Here is a 21,337-nt window from a genome sequence, read left to right as displayed (position 1 = left end):
TATGCCAAAAACATTGATTTTGAAATTTGAGACACACTCTTGAGACCAATTTTTTTTATTCCTTAGTACTGAAAACTAAAAAAATAATGCTACCGCCAGTCGGAACGAGGGTAACTCTTGCCTTTTTTGCGAGATTTCAAAAATTAAAAGCGCAATAATAGTGATTTTGGAGTGTAAAATTGTGGCGATTTAAAATCACTGTAGAATGTGTTTAAAATCATCCATAAATCATTTTATAACACAAAAATAGAGGCCTTTTTATAGTTTTAAAATAGTACTTGTGTTTTCTCTTTATTTCTAATCTACAGGGTGAGGTTTAAGTATGGAACGCCTCAATTCTCTCGGAAACGGCTTGCACGATTTTTAAATATGTAAGAAAGAGTCTAATGATTAAAACTGAAGGAAAAAATAGATGCATTACCAGAAACAGCGTTAATTATGTCTTTTTTGCGAAATTTCATAAATTGAATAAGCGAAATAATATTGATTTTGGAGTGTAAAAATGTCGTGACTTAAAATCACTCTAGAGTCTGTTCAAATGCACCAACAAAGTCTTTTTTATACTTTCAAAATAATGCTTGTGTTGAAGACTACAATGAACTCAGGGTCATATCGAATTTATACTATAAGCTGCAAGCAAAATTATGTGTTAAGGAACTGTCCGAGGAAATTGAAATTAGATGTGGGGTGAGACAGGGATTGGTATTGTCGCCAATCATTTTTAATGACCACTTAGAAGAGATCCTGAACAAATCTCTTGAGGGTGAAACAGCTGGAATGAAGGTAAATGAAGTTGCCATTACCAATATTAGATATGTGGATGACACTGATATCTTAGGCGAAAATATTGAAGATCTTTAGAGGGCACTATGAAAAAGAATACGGTTTAGCAATGAATGCTAACAAGACCAAATTTATGAGAATATCAAGAACGTAAAGAAATAAGTAGAATCTTTTACTAAACAGAACCAATATCGTCGAACGAGTGGAAAAATATGCATATTTTGGACAAGATAACGTTTTGAAATTGCCTAAAACTCATAAAATAATGTTTTATTCATATTACCATATAATTCAGTTCTTAGTCAAAAATTATAAAGTTATCAATGGGCTTAAAGCATCGTTTATACATTTAACTAATAATTTTTTGAATTTATCTTACCTGAAAACTGTTGAAGAGATAATAAAAGCACCACGTAATGATCACATTGTAATAGAGGGCAACAAAGAACGTTACTATACACGATGCAATTCCGATGCCTCCTAACCAGGGATGGATTGTACTCCACACTCCGAGGCAGCCTAGTCTCATTTTTTGGCCAATACCTAACTCTATAAGGAACAACGGGATACCTTCCAATACCAACATAATAGCAAAAGGAATTAGGAAAGCACCTGAAAACAAAAAACCGATAAATAATTTAAATACAATAATGTAATAGGCAATGTTAAATAATTTTAAAATATCCTATTTAGAATTGGTACAACATATAAAAATAAATTTAATATAAATTATTTTTTTACACACGTTAATAAAAGTAAAGTGTAAGTACAAAAAGTGCCGTATATATATAAGGTTCTTGAACTCCTAAGTGTAGCATAGAGCTTCAGTGAAAACGCGCCATCGGGTTCTATTTTGCGCTAAGGCCTTCACCTCATTCCAAGACTTTCCTTGGCCTCTTATCTCGTCCATGATGGATCTTCTCCAAGTTTGTACTGGGCGACCTTTTTTTCTTTTCCCTTGGGGATTCCACTCTAGGGCAGTCTTTGCGATACTGGAACTATTTTTTCGGAGTGTGTGACCGATCCAACCCCGCTTTCTGGACTTAATTTCATTTTGTACCCTCTTTTGTTCGGTCAGGTGTAGCAGATCTTCGTTTCTGATGGTGTTAGGCCAGAATATACGAACAATTCTTTGTAGACATTTGTTAACAAAGACCTGCAGTTTGTCTGTGAGGGTGTTTGTCACTTTCCAGGTTTCACATCCGTAGAGTAGAACAGACATGACATTTGATCGGAATATTCGGATCTTTGTCCTTGTAGTACAAGGACAAAGATCCTATAGTGCAATTTGTGGTTTTACTTTGAGTTTGTACAACTTTGGAGGTTCCAATTATTATTTTTTTCGATTTATGGTCGCTAACCTAGACCTTTAATTTCACAAAGACATATCTTAGGGATTTACACAATGTAAAAAAAACATAATTTATTGTAAAATGTGGGAACCAGATAAGAGATAAAATCTTTTAAAAATTATATCACATTATTACAAGGATCTAGATATTAAGAGTAGTATGAATGTCATAAATTATGTAGCTTGAAGTGTTTTTTACTTCTACATAAATACTTCTATATAAGTGTTACTAGTAACTAAAATATATCGCATTTGGATCTTTTAAGTGATTATTAAACGCATTTTTTTATTATGTAATCTACTTTATTAGTTGTTCATTTTTTATACAGTTGGAGTAGTTCAATTATTTTATAAGAAATAATGATAACATTATCAGATCTCGACAAATCAGTTACGAAATGCATGAATATAATATAAAATGTATCATTTATCACAATATATAATTTACTAAAAGATAGACAAAAGGGCCGCAACAAGCATATAATATGTAAAGAGACGAAGAGGAGCATGCTGTGTATCTGACTATCTCCTAGTACAGATAAAATACAGATGCAGAATTCAAAGAAACAGGAGGGACAGACAAGAACAAACAACAGAATAACTAGATATACAAAAATTGATATAACAAGATATCAAACAGAACTATGAGACAGAAATATCACAGACACTGACAAATACAGGCAGTCTAGACACTGAAGAACACTGGGAAGAGATTAAAACAAAAGTAATTGACGCAACAAAAAAGAATATAGGCAAAAAAGAGAATATTTGAATGATGAGTGTATAGAAGGCAGAAAATAAATAAAGAATAAGAAATATATGGAAAGAAGAACCAGACAAAGAAGAGCAAGCTACGAACATGCAAAATGGAGGGCCGATGAAATATACCGAAAAGAAAATACGAAAACAGTAATGTATAGAAAATAGAAGAAAATCTCCAAAGCAACTTTTAAACTTTCCTAGGGACAAAAGAAAATAAAGAACATATTGACATGCATCACATTGAAAAAAACACAGAAAATGTAGAATCCCCAACGATAGAAGAGGTAAAACAAGCAATACGAGAACAGAAGAATAACAAGGCTCCATTGACAACGTCCACTCTGAGCTATATAAATTAGGCGGCGGCGAAAATGAAGAACCTCCGACGATGGAAAAGGTTAAACAAGCAATACGACAACAGAAGTATAAATAATAAGGCTCCAGGTATTGATAATGTCCCCTCTGAGCTATATAAATTAGGCGGCAAGTACCTAGTAAGACAAATGCATATGCTTATGAACAAGATTTGGAATAACGAAAAAATCCCTAGCGACTGGAAAACCGAGATTATATGCCCAATCTATAAAAAAGGGGACAAACTAAAATGCGAAAATTATCGCGGCATAACACTCTTGTGCACAGCGTACAAAGGAATTATATACTAAATAAACGACTCCAACAACTAACTGAAAATTCTCGGGGAATATGAAACCGGTTTCCGACAAGGAAGATCTACAACTGACCAGCTATTCACAGTGAAACAAAATTCTAAACAAATCGTGGGAATATGACATTGGCGTCCACAACATATTGATAGATTTCAAACAGGCTTACGACTTAATTAATAGACAAAAATTATATCAAATTATAGCATAGCTTTAACATCCCCCAAAAATACATGCGACTAGCAAAAGTAACAATGGACTCGTCAACAGCAACTGTCAGAGAACAAAATGAGCTCACATAGAATTTTTTAATAGTCAAACGATTAAAACAAGGAGACGGGCTGGCACCGACACTATTCAACCTGACTCTTGAATATGTGATAAGACAGCTGAATATAGGAAGAGGTAATCTCCTAACAGATTGCCGCCTATGCAGATAACATTAGCATCATATCTCGTAGACAGGAGAGACGGCAGAAATATATTCACAATTAAAAACAGGAGCAGGAGAGACCAGACTAGAAATAAATATTGAAAAGACAAAAACTAACACAGGCAAGAGCTATGGAAACAGAAGCAACAGTTGAATTAAAGGACGATATTAAAACTGTAGAAAGTTTCACATATCTGGGAGATACATCTAACTGCAACTATATCTGCAACTAACTATATAGAGAAGAAATCCTTTTTAAATTTCGGGGCATGTAATGTGAGGAGTTTGTTCGAACAAGGAAATACGCACAACACGATGATTCAGGGAATGAACAGACTGAACCTAGAAAAATATTAGGCATAAGCGAAATGCACTGGCCTGGTTCCGGTAAAACATTGGTCATGGATAAAAAAATATACTTCTCCGGAAATGACACCCGAGATCATCTATATGGAGTTGAGTAACTATCTCCAGGAGAAACCAAGCAGCCGTTGTAAATTTTGTTTCCTTTTCGGATAGAATGCTATTATTACAAATACAGGGTAAGCCAGTGAATATTAATGTAGTACAAGTGTATACTCCAACCGCAGATAAATCAGAAGCTGAAATGGAACATTTGTATGAACAACTCAAACAACTTCTACAATACACAAGAAAGGAAGAAATTACTATAATAATGGGTGATTTAAATGCAAAGATAGGAAAATTCCGAGTCGACAATATAATAGGTGATTATGGTTTAGGAATAAGGAATGCTAGAGAAGACAGATTGGCTCAATTTTGTCAAGAAGAAAACCTGGTGAATATGAACACATCACTCGTAGACTGTATACCTGGAGGTCACCACAGGATAATGAACAAAATTGCATTAGAAATCAAATCGACCTTATTCTAACCAATCTAAGATTTAGAAATTCCATTGTAAGCGTTAAGACTTTTCCTGGAGCAGATATCCCTTCAGACCATAACCTCCTTGTCTCAAAAATGAAACTGAGGGTAAAAAAGATAATAAAATCCAAAAGTTCTGAGGTGAATACTCAGTTACTCAAGATAAATGAAATTCGTGCTGAGGTTTCAACTTGAATCAATGAAGAAATGAAAAAATTAACATCAGAAATGAAAAACACTGAGAATGTGAACATTATGTGGAGCAAAATCAAAGATTCTGTTATAAAAACAGAGAAAGAAACTCTACAAAAGAAAACAGAAAGCCGCAAACCTTGGATAACTCAAGAAATACTGGAAATCATGGAACAAAGAAGAAAATATAGAAACAAAAACCCAAATAAATACAGACAAAAACATAAATTAATAAGGAACAAAATAAAAGAGGCTAAGGAAAAGTGGATGATAAAAACATGCATCGAAGTGGAAGAATTGCAGAAAAAGCATGATCATTATAATGATTTAATTTTAATTAATTTTTAATTATTATTTTCGTTAACGTACTTTTTATTGACCGGATTCTATGTAGATAAGAAGATATTACTGGGAAATCAGATTTCGAATCAAATATTAACGATTGCATTAGCTATCGTAATCCGAAAAGCTAACTGAACGATAAACTATATAATTTCAAAACGTAATAAAAATTTATGGAAACTTTGTTAAAACGATTTAAAATTATAGAAACCAATTTAAAATGTTTTTATATTGATTTTAAATTTTTCTTAAATTCTTAAGTAATTATACCACATTAAAAACTAAAAATAAAACTTACCTCCACCATTTTGCTGACACAAATAAGGAAACCTCCATATATTTCCTAATCCAACCGAGTAGCCAATAATTGAGAGAAAGAATTGAAGTTTTCCTGACCATTCAGCCCTATTGGGATCGCCGTCAGCCGCTTGACTACCCCTTGAAATGATAGACCCTCTAGGGCCTTGTAGAACTATCGTAACTCCTTGCTTGCCTCTTGATTCTGCGGGACCGTTCATGCCGTTATTCAGAGGTGCCAACTCGTGCCCGTGCTTCGTCATTTCTGTCGATGGGAGTCTTTCGGGCATATTATCAGTCCAAGAAACAACTTAAGTCCGATGTTGAGCACATAGATTTTAAAAGTTCATTAATTGATTAGCTGAATTCTTCGTTTATGTTTTAAATAAAAGTTACAACCATGGTCTGTAGGAAAAAGTTTGGTAACTTAAACTTTTGTTAAAGAGCAAAACCTGTTTTTTTTAACAAAAAAAAAGTTATGTTAATTTATTGTTATATAATTTCTAATTTACATATATACAGGGTGACTGTTGAGTGCGACATTGATCGATAATTTAATAATGACGCAGATTATCTCAGATTATCGAAAAAAGTTGTACTCAATCATATTCTTCAAGCTTGGGTAATTTGCCGAATTCTACAGGGTGCTTAATAACTAAGGTAACTGTACTCTTTACCGACCATTTCCTATTACCGACCGCAATGAATTTTTTCAATATTAGACGCATTATGAAAAGTCCATATAACTACTAAAACTTTAAACAGTTTCTTTTTATAAAACATAGATATGGCAACACTATAAACATAATCCAGCCGTTGACTAATGCCAAATTTGACAAATTTTAACGGATTTCGCAGTGGTGTTGCAAGACTCCATAAGGCAGGTTATAAGAATCATTGTCCATGTGTGTTGGCATTATTAAGCGTTTGTTAATATATCAAGGTTAGTATTGCACTTTTATAACAAGAAATAGCACAAAACCACGTTTTTTTTTTTAAAGATTTAATGTGTTCGTTGGTTAATTATTTTCTCTAATTACACCGACCGGGCGGTCGGAATGAGTGAAATGTAGTCATTAAAAATTGTGAAATCGTCAAATAACTGTCAAAGTTAAACTTGATAATTAAAAGTTCTCCTATTAGTTTTTAATAATTTTGTGTATATTAAACAGTATTTATTAGTTATATTACAATTAATTAGTATTCAAGATTCCCATTGAGGTAGCCAACGAGTAAACATTACCTTGTGATGTGATAATTCGAATTATTTTGTGTGTTATGGAAACAGCAATTATTATTGGACAATAATATTATTATATTCAACTGAAGGAAAACTGCAGATACAGGTAACTGTTATATTCCTATTATTTTATCCACAGTGTCCTAATAGGACGACTGTTGCAATACTAAAAATTAAGTGAAGTGTTTTTGGTATCCAGGAACACTCACAAAAATGAACTCAAATCAAAACCTCACAACTCCACAAGTCCTTCCCACAAAATCATATGTCGCTGCTACTTTATCCAAACCTCCACCTCCTACTTTCCCACGTAAGGAGCAAGCCATTTTAATGCACGCTATTCCAAATACTGTTTTATTTGACTATGTTAAAGCTATAGGGGACATTGTTATCCCAAAAAACATTACCTTTGCATCACGTATTCCGAATAACCGCATCTGTATTTATCTTTCCTCGCCTACAGTTGTCGATAACCTTCTAAAAACACATCAAAATATCTCTATCAACTCTACAGTAGTTCCCATCAGAAGACTTATCACCCCAGCTAAACGCCTTCTTATATCTAACGTATCTCCTTCAATTCCACATTCCATAATTGAGAAAGCCCTTAAAGATATTGGATTACAGCTGGTCTCTCCTGTGTCATTTGTGAAATGTGGTGCACTCGGAGAAGGTTATGCACACATAATGAGCTTCCGAAGAGTAACGTATATTATCCCCGATAAAGAGAACTTTTCAGTAGATAGAAACTTCGTTATTACATACGAAAACACACCTTGTAGAATATTTATTTCTACGGATAAATTGCATTGTTTTTTATGTAAAGAGGTCGGACATACCGCTGACTCATGTACCAATAATCCAACTACTTTTTCTCAAACTGAACTACCCCATCTAGAGCCCTCTACATCTGAAATTACTGATATAATTTCTGACGTAATCACTCCTGTTCAATCAGACCTAACTACTTTAAATTGCACAGAAACCCACACTGAAATAGATACTGAAACTATACACCCATCAATTCCACCCACACAAGGACAAAAAAGAGCTATATCAACAGACAGCAATTCTGATATTCCTTCTCTATTATCTTCAGCAAGTACACCCGAACCAGCGTCTAACCAAATGCTTCCTCCGTTATCCACAAAAACAAACACTATCTCCAAACCTCACAAGAAAAAAACAAAAACTACAAAATCAGAGGAACATAATCTAACAGCTAGTTCACTACAATCCGTAGCGGCCATTTATAAAAATAATCCATCTGGTCTAACTTTGACCGAGACTCAGTTTATTGCTTTCCTAGAAAATACACATGGTAATCCTAGTCCACTTAATGAAGCTTTTGTTTTTACGTCAAATATTGAAGGACTATTACAAGACATAACAGTTCTCCATTCAGAAACTAAGGAAAGATCCCTTAAAAATCGACTTACGAGACTTCAAAAGAAAATCAAAAGACAGCTAAACCCAGATGACTCTGATAATATCAGCGTCTCATCTGAACTCCTAACCGATGATGAAACCAAAACCCTTCTCTCCCAACAGCCAGAACAACCATCTCAGTTGCCCCTTACCCCTTCAACTCAAGATTCACCTTCAATTTAATCCAATGGAACTGCGATGGGTTCTTTCTCCGTATTGAAAGAATCCAACAACTAGTGACAGAAAAACAACCCCATATCATATGTCTACAAGAAACGAACTCAAAAATATCTAAGCTTCCCACACTAAAAAAGTTCGAAGGATATCATTATATCAGAAATAATTGTGACAGAGCCAGTGATGGGACATCTATTTTTATTTCAAGTGAAATATATTCATCCCATCTTCTCATCACCACCGAACTCGAGGCCATCGCTGTAACTACTTGGTGTCCTAATAAACTTACGATATGCAGTGTTTACATTCCTCCTAACTACCCCCTTAAAGAAATTGAAATTCTAAATCTTATATACCAGCTCCCCGTTCCATATATTCTAGTAGGTGACTTCAATGCTCATAACTTTATGTGGGGGTCAAACCACACTAATGGCAAAGGTAAAACTGTAGAAAACGTTATCAATTGCACAGGCTCCTGTTTACTAAATACAGGCTCTAATACGCATCTGAACTTTTCCTCTGGCACATTTTCGGCGATAGATCTTAGTTTTAGCGACCCAAAAACATATACTTCACTAACTTGGAAAACTTCCGATGATCTATATGACAGCAACCACTTTCCAATATTTGTATCATCTGATATCTCCAACCATGAACAAACTATAACCAGAAACTTCTGGCGGCTAAAAAATGCCGACTGGATAGACTATACTTCACAAACAGATAACACCTTACCTTCTCTATCCCTATCCGACAATATTAACAATAATCTATTATTAATCACAGATTCCATACTTAAAGCTGCAAATTTGCACATAGGCAAAAATAGTATTTCCCATAAAAGAAAGGCAGTACCTTGGTGGAATACATCTTGCCAAACTGCAACAGAACAACAAAAATTAGCTCTTAAAAATTACCGTAAAAACAAAAATCTGGAGAATCTTATTGAACTAAAGAAAACCAGAGCCAAAGCCCGAACAGGAAACGATAATTATATTCATGTACTTTATTGTTTTAAACGTAAATGAAATATATGAATTTTAAAATATTCAAAAGTAGTCTCCTAAAATAATATTTTTTTCACGGTCGGTGAGAGAGTACAAAAAATGTATATTGTGATCTATTACCAACCGAGAATATTATGAACGTTTTCTTTCCAGATTCAAGAAAAACTTTAAGCTATGTCTGAAAAACGAAAAACCTATACCAATGAAAATCTTTAGCAAGCATTGGATTCAATTCGAGATTGAATGTCGTTTGGAAAAGCATCCAGAGAATTCGAAATTCCAAAAAACACCCTAGTTGATAAAATTCATAACAAATATGAAGAAGGTGCTACTACTGGGGCCCACTGTGTCCTGACTGCAGCTGAAGAATAAACCATAGTAGATTGGATTCTATATTTAGAAAATGTTGGTTTTCCTATAACAAAAAATCAACTGTTGTGATGTTTTGCAGAGAACTAGTTCGCCGCCTAGAACTAGCAAATAAATTTAAAGACGGAATTCCAGGTCGTCATTGGTACGAAAATTTTTTCGCCAGTTCTCTCATCGAGTATGTCACAATCTGACAAAACTTCGGACAAATATAACAGAAAAAGTGTAAGAGGTTGGTTTGATAGAGTTTCAGACTATCTAAAAACAAATAATATGGAGGGAGTTCTATCAGACCCAAAAAGAATTTTTACTTACGACGAATCAGCTTTTTTTCTTCCACTAAAAGAAAAATGTGTAATCGTAAGAAAAGGTTCGAAAAAAGTCTATGCTAGAATCGCTAAGGACTAGAAAGAATGCCTCACGGTACTTTTGACAGTTTCGGCAAAAGGACAAGTTGTGAAACCTATTGTTCTTTTTTCCTATAAAAGAGTACCAGCCAGTATTCATTTGAAAATGCCTCTGGGCTGGGGTATTGGCCATTCAGACTCCGGGTGGATAAGTGGAGAATGTTTTTATGAATTCATTACGAATGTATTCTATAAAGAATGGATTGTTGAAAAGAACGTTCCTTTACCTGTTGTGATTTTTCTAGATGACCATTCTTCACATTTAACGCTTCATCTAACTGAGTTCTGCAAACGCAAAGATATTATACTAATTGCTCTTCTGCCTAACTTAACACGTCTATTGCAACTACTAGATGTTGCTATTTTTAGCCCTTTTAAACTTTCCTGGAAAAACAGGTTCCATAATTGGCGTATTAGGAATAATAGCAAAATACTAAAACGGGAAGATTTTGCAGAGGAAGAATATACTGTGGTTATTTATGAAGGAGAGTACTTTCCAGGGGTAAGTCTTGGCTTTGACGGTATGGGATTCGAAGTGAAGACTATGATAAGAAGTGGTTCACATTGGAAATGGCCTGAGAAAGAGGATATTTTATCATATTCAGAAAATAAAATATTTTCAAAAATTAATCCTTCAAAACCCGTGAATAAAAGGGGCTCTATGCAATTCCGGAGATAGATGCAATAAAAAATAAAATAACAAAAAAAATAAAATGGTTTCATAACAAAGTTGAATCTATTATACATGCCCAATATATTATGTAACTTTTTATTTGTTGTATTATGAATTTATATTTTTTTAAATAAATATTAAAATTTTCAACTGCGTTTGATTTTTCAATTGAGCCAGTGGATACGATTATTTTTAAATAAGTTAATATAATGTTATTAATTACTTAAATAAGTAGTCCCTCAAGGTCCATCAAGGTCGCTGAGAGGACTGATGTGAGTATTTTTCAAGCCGGTCGGTAAAAGGAGCATTTTAATGAAATTGTTCATAATTATTAAAACATTTAAAAAAAGAATTAAACTGTCGACTGTAAAGAATCGACTAGATTAAAACTTATCTTTAAAAATTATGCAAAGAAAAATAAAAACGTATTCTTCTTATTATTGAATCTGCTTCTAAAGAAAACCTTAAGTGGTCAGTAAGAGGTACAGTTACCTTACGTGGCAAACGTAAAGCAAACCTACAGTTTTTAAATAGAACACTCTGTATATTTGCCCATATTCAGATTCCTCTCATAATATTTTCTTATAATATGAAGTTTTACTACTAGACAGAATATCTAACGAGTTATAACCATTTTTATTTTGAAATCGTTATGAAATAAACATCCTGTATATAAAGCAGAAATTGCATAGAATAATTATTCATTTTACATAATAAGATAAAAAATATGATCTAGTTTTAAAATTAAATTGAATAGAAATCATTGATGAATAATCGTATACATGCTGAACTACAAAATCAAATACAATTTTCTCATATTTTTTAAATGAATAACTCTATATTTTATAGTAATTACTATTTAAATGGGAATAAGCCACAATTAAAGGTTAAAATACGTTTATTGACGTTTCAATTTCCACTTCGGAAATCGTTCTCCTGCCAGTTTCTTGTACAGAATTTCCAATCTCCGAAAATTTTAAATAACGCTGGGCCCATAACGGTTTCTTAATATTTCCGAAGAATTTCCGAGAACGATTTCCGAAGTGGAAATTGGAACGTCAATAAACGTACTTTAACCTTTAATTGTGGCTTATTCCTATTTAAATAGTAAGTACTTTAAAATTGCATAAGAAAATAGCTTCAGAACAATCTATATTTTATTTCTTCAAATATTTTAACTAAGTATGATAGTCTTTTATTTTTATGAAGCATTCCCTATACCCTAACTCGATTTAACCACCCCGCTCTACCGTCAATTTTTTGACGAACGGACTAGTTTTAATTGACATTTTAACCAACATGTTCTGGTGTGTAGCTAATGTAAATTTGGGCCCAACTTTGATGGATCATAACTCCGAAAATAAGTTTTTAAAAAAATTTCTAGGCTCTTCTGATCTCTGATTCTCTGTTCACAAATTGTTGAGATCACGAAATATGCCTCAAACTCATAAAACGGTCGTAAATCATAGGCGTTTCTAAGGTGTTTATTCATTAAATAATAATATAATGTTTTAATACTGTTAATATATAATATTGATAATATTTTAATACTAATATATTTAGAAAACAATTAAAACTTTCACGACTAATGTTGGTTATTATATTATATTAATAAAAATAAGAATTTAACCTTTAACAATTTTGTAAATAAGAATACCTTATCTCTTTGGATATTTCAATACTAATCTTCGCGTTTAATCACTTTACTAGAAAACCTGGAATTCATATCCGAATGTACTATTCGTTGCAAGATAATTAAGATGGAATTCCCCAGATTTTTAATAATATAATTATATTCGAAACTTAACTTGAAAGGGTGAAGTTATTACGAACGAAAACAATTTTTTTGTTTAGTACGTTTTTGATCCCTTTTATTTTACTGCTCGTCGGTGTTTCCGCGTCTACGGCACTAATTAGCGTCTCGAATATTTCTTTTGCAAATTATATGCAGTGCGTGAGTGATTTTTTATTCCATATACCTACGAACATATACGTACCTTTCGCTTGTGCTCGTTTTGTTGGATTGTTTGTGATGGCTTCATCATCAAGTTTTACACCGGTACTGTTGCGTACAGTCAGTAAGTCTGTCTATTCACCAAGAGAGAAGACTATTGTCCTAAATGTTCACGATGCTCTGGTTTCTCAGAATCCCACAAATACTGTTCGCAACATAGTCGAAAGTTGTGCCAACATGACTGGCGTAGGAGAGTCAACTTTATATAGGTTCCTATCAGAAAGAAAAAACACGGTATACCTAGCCCAAACACAAACGAACACTTAAAAAGAGGGAAAAAGCCTATTGAAATTGATGAATTTGCCAAAAATGGTATTCGAAGGAAAATTCATGGATTTTTTTTTCAAAAAAGAAATACCAAACCTAAACAAAATTTTACAAGAAGTTAGAGACGACCCGGATTTGCCTCATATCGGCCGAAACTAAATTGTGGCAAGTTTTAAAAGAATTAAATTTCCGGTGGGAGAAATCAGACCGAAAATCACTTTTGATTGACCGGGAGGAGAAGATGATGTTGGAGAAGAAATTATCTAAGATTCATACGAAAATTCCGGGCTGAAGAAAGGCCCATCTTCTACCAGGATGAAACGTGGGTAAACTCAGGTCATACTCTAAAAAAAAATTGGTCAGATAAAAATATATTAAGCTCCAGGCAAGCCTTTATGGAAGGTTGGTCTACTGGTATCTCCCCACCTTCTGGTAAAGGCAGTAGATTAATAATTTCTCACATTGGCAGTGAAAAAGGATTTGTTAAGCATGGTTTGTTGGAATTTCATTCCAAAAGCACAAAAGACTATCACGAGGAGATGACAGCTGATGTTTTCAAAGAGTATTTTGAGCAAATGATTGAACACATACCACCAAATTCAATTATAGTATTAGATAATGCACCTTATCATTCACGACTAGTAGAAAGACTTCTAACGAATGCGTGGAAGAAACAGGATATTCTTGACTGGCTGTTTAATAAGTATCTGCCTTACGAAGATGGAATGGTAAAAGCAGAACTTTTAAAAATTGCCCGGCAACACAAATCTAAGTTCAAGAAATACGTAGTTACAATAACAGTATTACAAAACAAAACTGGAAAGATGCAGTAAGACATGTAATAGACGAAGAACAAAAAATGTGGGATCTTGATAACATAATTGATGCGACCGTAGAGATTATTAACCTAATTATGAACCCTCAAGACGACTCGGATTCCGAAGTTGATCCTATTTATTTTGAATTTGAATAGTTTTCTAATCGTAATTATATAAGGTAAGTAATAGTAGTTGTAATCGTAAGGTATTAAAGGGGAAAGGCGCAAAATGTCGCCTGTCAAAATCTTCAATGTGTTTTAAATGTATCCATTTTTTTTTTCAAATCCTGAGAAAACTAAAAAGCATTTTTGAAAAATTTAAAGGCAGAATAAAATATTTTTTAGAATTAATAAAAAGTTTCTTTTTTATGCAATATTTTCAATTAAAAATTATACTATATTTTCTCTTTTATTTTCACCCCTGTTACATAACATATTAAAATAAACATTGTAGAAGTTTTCAGGGACTTTCTGCCCTGAGTAATAATGTAATCTTTCATTCTGCGTTTAAATTTTTCAAAAATATTTATTAGTTTTCTCCGGATTCGAAAATAATGGATACATTTAAAACACATTGGAAATTTTACCAGGCGACATTTGGCGCCTTTTTCCTTAATTAAATAAATGTATCTTTTACAAATGGCAAGAAACTTTTTATTTTTGAATAAAATAAATAAGTTTTATTAAAAAATACAATTTACATAAGTACAATTTAAAAAATATATTTATTTAGTTCAAATAAATGTTTCAATCATATACTCTACGACACTGGTCGTTCATTTCTAACCATTCAAAATACCCCCGTAATAGGAATATAAGGTATTGTATTCCTTCAGATATAAGGTGGGTTAGTCGAAAACGTGTTAAACCGTCAGTTTTAGGTTGGTTTTTACTATTATATCGTATTACCTATCCTCTCTGTATTTCAGTTTTCTAATTAGGGTTAAACTTGTAGTGAGCTATCAACAAATTGTGAACCGTGTATACACGGTTCACGGTATTTCATCACAAAATATTAACCAGGTAAGCAGATATTCTGTTACTTTTTATAACTAACATGTGACACCTGTTTATATAGATCAATTTCGTGATATTTACAGTTTTAGTTTCTATGTATAAATCGGTTATAATAACCAAAGAGTAAAACATTGTGCATTGGGCCACAATGAGACAGATAAATTGGGCCACAATGAGACAAAATTTTTGTCTCATTGTGGCCCATTACGAAGTTGCTTTTTAAATACAGTAATTTTAAAAATAAATCATTTTATTTATCAGAAATAAGCTACGTTGAATAAAATAATTGAAAATTTAATTTACTAATCTTTTCTTAAATAACAAAATTTTATTTTTTACTATTTATTTATTTTTTTATTTTAGTCTATTTATTTTTGTATTTTTCTCTTTCAGGTTGCAGAATGTCGAGAGGAAGAAAGCGGGAATCCAACACGGGGCAGTTTTCTACTAAGAGCATGAAGCAGGCAGTGGATGCAGTTCTAGTTGGAATTAGGGATAGACGTCTGTATTTGCGTCAAGCTGCAGAAGAATTTGGTCTAAAATTTCAAACTTTGCAAATGTATGTTGCTAACCAGAAAGCCAATCCTGATCAAAATATTCGTATGGCTCCTAACTACAGCTGCAGAAAAATGTTCAATAATGGAGAACTATCTTTATTGGACTATATCGCTATTTGTTCCAAGATGTGCTATGGCAAATCAACAAAAGATTTTCGTGAGCTGGCCTTTGAGTTGACCCAATCCAATAATATAACAGTCCCTGAGAGCTGGTCTACAAATAAAAAAGCAGGCATTGACTGGATGCAGGATTTTTTAAAGCGCCATCCACAGTTGCGGATATGTCGACCAGAAGCATATAGTTTGTCAAGGGCTACATCTTTCAACAAACATAACGTTGGTATTTTATAAGAGAAGTGCTCATTATGACATGCTGCATAGTAAGCTCTTCTGGAAATAGTTTACCTCCGACAATGATTTTCCCATGAAAAAATTTCAAAGAGCACATGATCAGTGGTGCTCCTCCAGGGATTCTGGGATTGGCTACTAACAATGGCTGGATGATTGGAGAGACGTTTGTTAAAGTTATGGAACACTTTATAAAACATAGTGGGTCCACAAAAGGAGACCCCTACGTGTCTTATATTTGACAATCATAAAAGTCATTCGACTGTTCCAACATTAAACCTTGCCAAAGAAAATGGAGTGACTATTGTTGCATTACCTCCTCACTGCAGTAACAAACTGCAACCACTTATGTGGCTGTTTATCAGCCATTTAAGGCAAATTACAATGCTGCTGTTGATTCATGACTTTTACACCACCCAGGCACACAATTATCAACTTACCAGGTTGCACAGTGTGTTAAAGTTGCTCATGAAAAGGCGTTTCGACCGGCTAATATCAAATCTGGTTTTAAAAAATGTGGAATTTTTCCATATGACAGTGACATTTTCACAGAAGATGACTTTCTTATGAGCTACGTAAGTGACAGAAATCTTAACAACAACCCACTCAGAATTAATCATGAAGAAGAAGGAGAACCATCAACGTCCACAGGTCCTGTTGTTAGCTGCACACATTTGTCTGGCGCTATTCAAGAGGAAGCTGATGAATCGCAAATCAACACTCAATCTATTACAAGTCCTATAAGCTGCCAATCAACTCGTAAGTGACAGAACTCTTAACAACAACCCACTCACAATTATTGATGAAGAAGAAGGAGAACCATCAAAGTCCACAGGTCCTGTTGTTAGCTGCACACATTTGTCTGGCTCTATTCAAGAGGAAGCCGATGAACCGCAAATCAACACTCAATCTATTCCAAGTCCTATAAGCTGCCAATCAACTGGAAAATTTATCAATCCCCACATTTTGAAAGGCTTTCCAAAGGCAGGAGAAAGAAAAGGTGCGAGGAACGCACGTTGCAAGCTTTCAATCAGTATCGTCACTGACACCCCTGAAAAGGCTAAAATAGAGGAGAGACTCGAAAAACGCAGTTTTTATAAAAATCGTGAGACAAAGAGACATGCCAAAGCTCTGTTCTCGAAATACAAAAAGGTCTTCAGACATAGAACACTACATTTCAAGTGAGAGCAGCGAGGAATTTGAAATTTCTGCTTCCAGCAATAGTGAGGAGTTTTCAGACACTGACAATGACCAGCAAGAAAAAGTTGATCCTTCAAAATTTAAGCCCCTTGATGAAGACCCAAATGTTGAAGATTTTGTCTTTGTTAAGTTTGAGACTAAAGACTTGAGAGATGTTTATTACATAGGGAAAGTAATCTCAACAAAGGACACAAATGGTGATGTAGAAGTAAGTTTTTTAAGGAAAAGTTTAAAAAATTGAGGCTTTTTTTGTTTTCCTATCATCTTAGATATCCCAATGGTGAGATTTTCTAAAATCAAAATGATTTTGCCAAATCCTTCACCTTTGGGTAACACAGTCAGGCTTTGTTCATTCTACAAATTCTCTGTCAACTTAGATTTAATCACAGTAAAGTAAATCATTTTTAATAAATCCGTAAACTAATTTTCGAAATTAAATTCAGATTTATGCTTTAATCTGTGCCTTCTAAAAATTGCAAGGCAAAACAGAAGTTGATAAAGATGTTATTAGAGACATTGGGAATCTAAAGTTGCATTCCACACCATATCTCCTCAATTAAGCAAAAATCCTTAGCGAATTGGTTTCTAGTACTCATAAAGAGTAAACCGGGATACAGGAATAAACGATTTACGGATTTATTATGAGAATACGAAGCCATGTTAGAGTTGCTTCCCAAGACAGAAAAGATTTATTTTCACGTTCAGAGCGTCTGTAAATAGCCGTCTCTGATGATCCCTTTTAGGGTGAAATACGTATAAGTAGATATACAGACGCAGTATACGTGAGATCAAATCTTAACTGTCTTTTTCCTTTAGAATATTTTTCTTAGAAAGCTTACTTCTACGTTATCATCACCGTTGTATTTTTTATTAGATAAGTATCTATGTAGACAACTGTGTTTTTTTGTAGCTGTATAATAAATTGATTATAAAACGCTGTGTTTGTGTTTTTGTTACCATGTCTCAGTGCGGCCCATAAGGTATCTCGTTGTGGCCCATGCTTGGGCCACAATGAGACTTGCAATGATGTTTAAAAAGTTTTATGAAACTGATTGAAATAAATCACAGATAATCAATTTCAATGTAAAACGTACAGAAAACGTCCACGTTTCTAGAATACTATATTTGAAAGGAATCTGTCCACTAACAAAAAATTAAAAAAATAAAAATTGAATTTCGTCTGATAGTGGCCCCCCTCCCTTACATAATTGCATTGTTATTAGATAGTAAAATTAATCAAATATTAGTAGTGAATTCAATGCCTCATTTAGTCACTAAAATTAAGAAAGTTTTTTTAAATGGTACTTGAATGATTTGTGTTTTATCTACTCATTAACTACCTATCACTATTGTTACGCAATACACTATCAATAAAATATCATCGGTGTTGGATGAAAATTTAAAAAAAAAAACAATTTGCCAACGATAAATATCATTTTGATAAAACAGCTTAAGTATTTAGTATTTTAGTTAGACAGTAAATCAAGATTATAGATATAATGGTAAAACCCGCAACAAAATGCATTATCATTTGATGCAATATTTTATCTTTAAAGGTTACGTTATTTAAAGATTAAACGTTGTTTTACAAAATAATCAGAATTTCAGTAAAATTACAAAATATACAGGATATTATTAAAACGTAAAAAATATATACTAATATTTCACAGAATTTTTGAAATCACATACCAACATGCCTACGTGTGCTATATAAATCTTAAAAGAAGATAAATAGAATAGTTACGCCTGCTTTAAAAAGTTAAACTTGATTGCTATATAGCAAATGACCTTTGAAAATAAATAAAAATATTTTTCTGGCTACCCCTAACGAACTGGTACGCTTGTTGATAAGAACAACCTACCTTTTATATTATTATATGAAACGAAAAAATAAACTGTGGAAGAAAATATTATGTAATCTACTTGGAATATACTTTCGCTACAAAAAAAAAGAAAAATTATATATTCGAGTCTTCGCCGCATTCACTATCGCCCTCCATCCTCTACGATCTTGCGCTTCTATTTATCATTGTTGTATCCCAATTCTAGATAAATCGGCTTCAACAACATCCTTCCATCTTTTTTTCGGTCGGCCTACTGATCTTCTACCATCTGGTCTTTCAAAAAACACTGTCTTTCACATCCTGTCATCCTCTGATCAGACCACGTGACCTGCCCGTCTTATTCGATTTGCCTTGTTATGTCTAACTACTCGTATGTTTTCAGTTCCATACAGAGTCACCAATTAAGCATTGCGGCGTCTTCTCGGCGAATTCATCTCTTTGAGGGCCAAATATTATTCTGAGAACCTTTCTTTTAAATACTAGAAGCTTATTGATTTCCCGCTGGTTGAGAGTCCATGTTTCACTGCCATATGTAATAATTGGGCAAATAATCGACTTGTACAGTGTTAATTTAGATTTTCTCTTTACAAGCTTCGATCTTAATATTGTTGAAAGGGAGTATAATGCTCTATTTCCCGCAGCTATACTTGCTGAGACCTCTTTTTCTATGTGGTTGTCAGCTGTGATTATCGCCCCTAGGTATTTAAACTCCTTTACTACTTCGAAGTTGTGATCATTAATACTGATGTTCAGCCTAACTCTTGGTCTTGGATTTTTGGTTACTACCATGTATTTCGTCTTTTCTTCATGTTTGGAATTCACGGACAATAAAACAAAGTGGCAACATTGTGCGTCAAACTCGGTACCAGCATTTTGAAGCGACGCACCTGCGACCTGCGAAGGGGACGAGACAATCAACAACCATAGACGATACACAACGCCTTTCATTAATTTCAGTTTAAATTAGTTTTTTATGTAAATATGTTAGAAAAGTTTATTTTATAATCACTTCTGTTCTAAAGTTAATAACTTCGACTATTTCGTCAACACTTCATTTATTCGGAGACCCAGACTACCTGTTTCCTCCTCGAGCTGTGAAAACACCTCTCTCATGTCTCTTGTTGAATGCGTGACTGCATTTATATCATCAGCAAAGGCGAGCAACAGTTTTGATCATTGATCAGCAAATCCTCCTGTCAGCTCAGACGATATTTTACTTATTGCATATTCTAAAGCAAAATTGAACAGCAACGGTGACAAGGGGTCCCCCTGCCTAAGTCCTGAATTTATACCAAATGGCATAGTTATTCTGCTTCCTATCTTTACTTGCGCATATGAGTCTGTCACGCACATTTGTGTTAGTTTAACTAATTTTCTTGGTATTCCCATTTCGAACATTGCTATCCACAATTTGCTTCCATTTATGCTCCATTTATGCCATCATTTCCTGGTGATTTATGGTCTTTTAGAGACGTGGTCGCATTCTTTACTTCCTCAAGTGTAGGTGCTAGTATTTCGATATCTGCAGAACGAAACGTAATATCTGCTTCCTCCGTTTCACTTTCAATATTTAGTACAGTCCGAAAGTATTCCTTCCATCGTTCGACGATTTCCGTTTATATCATTATAAGTTCACCTGCTTCATTTATTATTTCACATATTATTTATTCTCTATTATTTAAAAATAGGCAGGAAGGAAATAAAATACATCCCATGGACCAACAGGAAACCAATTACCCCAATCGAGTAGAGATAGTGTCTCAGAATCTCGTACTGAAACTTCAGGCAGTCGACTTCCGGGAGGGGGACAGAAATTCGTAAGAGACAACAGAAACATACACATAAAAAATCCATAAAAACGTTGCCCAACTGAGTGGTACATTATTCTAGGCGGGATCTGTTTTAGATTGGACATTTTCCATAGGAAGCTATTTTTTTGCTGGAATCCCTTCAGGATGTGCCCAATATCGATAATCACGATGTGCGCCAGTCGCAAACCCTGTGCTAAATTTTTTATTTAACAAAATCTAAAAACAATTGAAAATTTCTCATTTTTTTGCTCCTATTTTCGTTTATAATTCGGAAAATATTGATCCTAGAGAAAAAATTATAAGAAGTTAAAAGTTTCGTTATTCCATTTTACACAATATTTCGTTAGCTAGAAATTGAAAATTTAATGTTTATTGTTGAAAAAATAGCAATAATTGGAAAAAAAGTACAAAAAAATGAAGTCAATCCTTTAAATGTTTTCGACTTTCT

General features: G+C 33.6%; 1 protein-coding gene across 1 annotated transcript in view; it reads right to left on the bottom strand.

Annotated features, from left to right (window-relative positions):
- LOC140441185 (sodium- and chloride-dependent transporter XTRP3) overlaps positions 1-21,337 on the bottom strand; it is a 118,156-nt gene that overhangs the window by 91,352 nt on the left and 5,467 nt on the right. The window contains exons 2-3 of the mRNA XM_072531746.1: positions 5,715-6,118; positions 1,163-1,395 (exon numbers count right to left, since the gene is read on the bottom strand). Of these exons, the coding sequence (XP_072387847.1) occupies positions 1,163-1,395; positions 5,715-6,003 (522 nt within the window). The 5' untranslated portion in view covers positions 6,004-6,118. The remainder of the gene's footprint in view (positions 1-1,162; positions 1,396-5,714; positions 6,119-21,337) is intronic.

Source organism: Diabrotica undecimpunctata, chromosome 5 (assembly GCF_040954645.1).
Source record: "Diabrotica undecimpunctata isolate CICGRU chromosome 5, icDiaUnde3, whole genome shotgun sequence".
NCBI lineage: Eukaryota > Metazoa > Arthropoda > Insecta > Coleoptera > Chrysomelidae > Diabrotica > Diabrotica undecimpunctata.
Note: the sequence above shows the minus strand (reverse complement) of the source record. Positions and strands in the feature narration are given on the sequence as shown.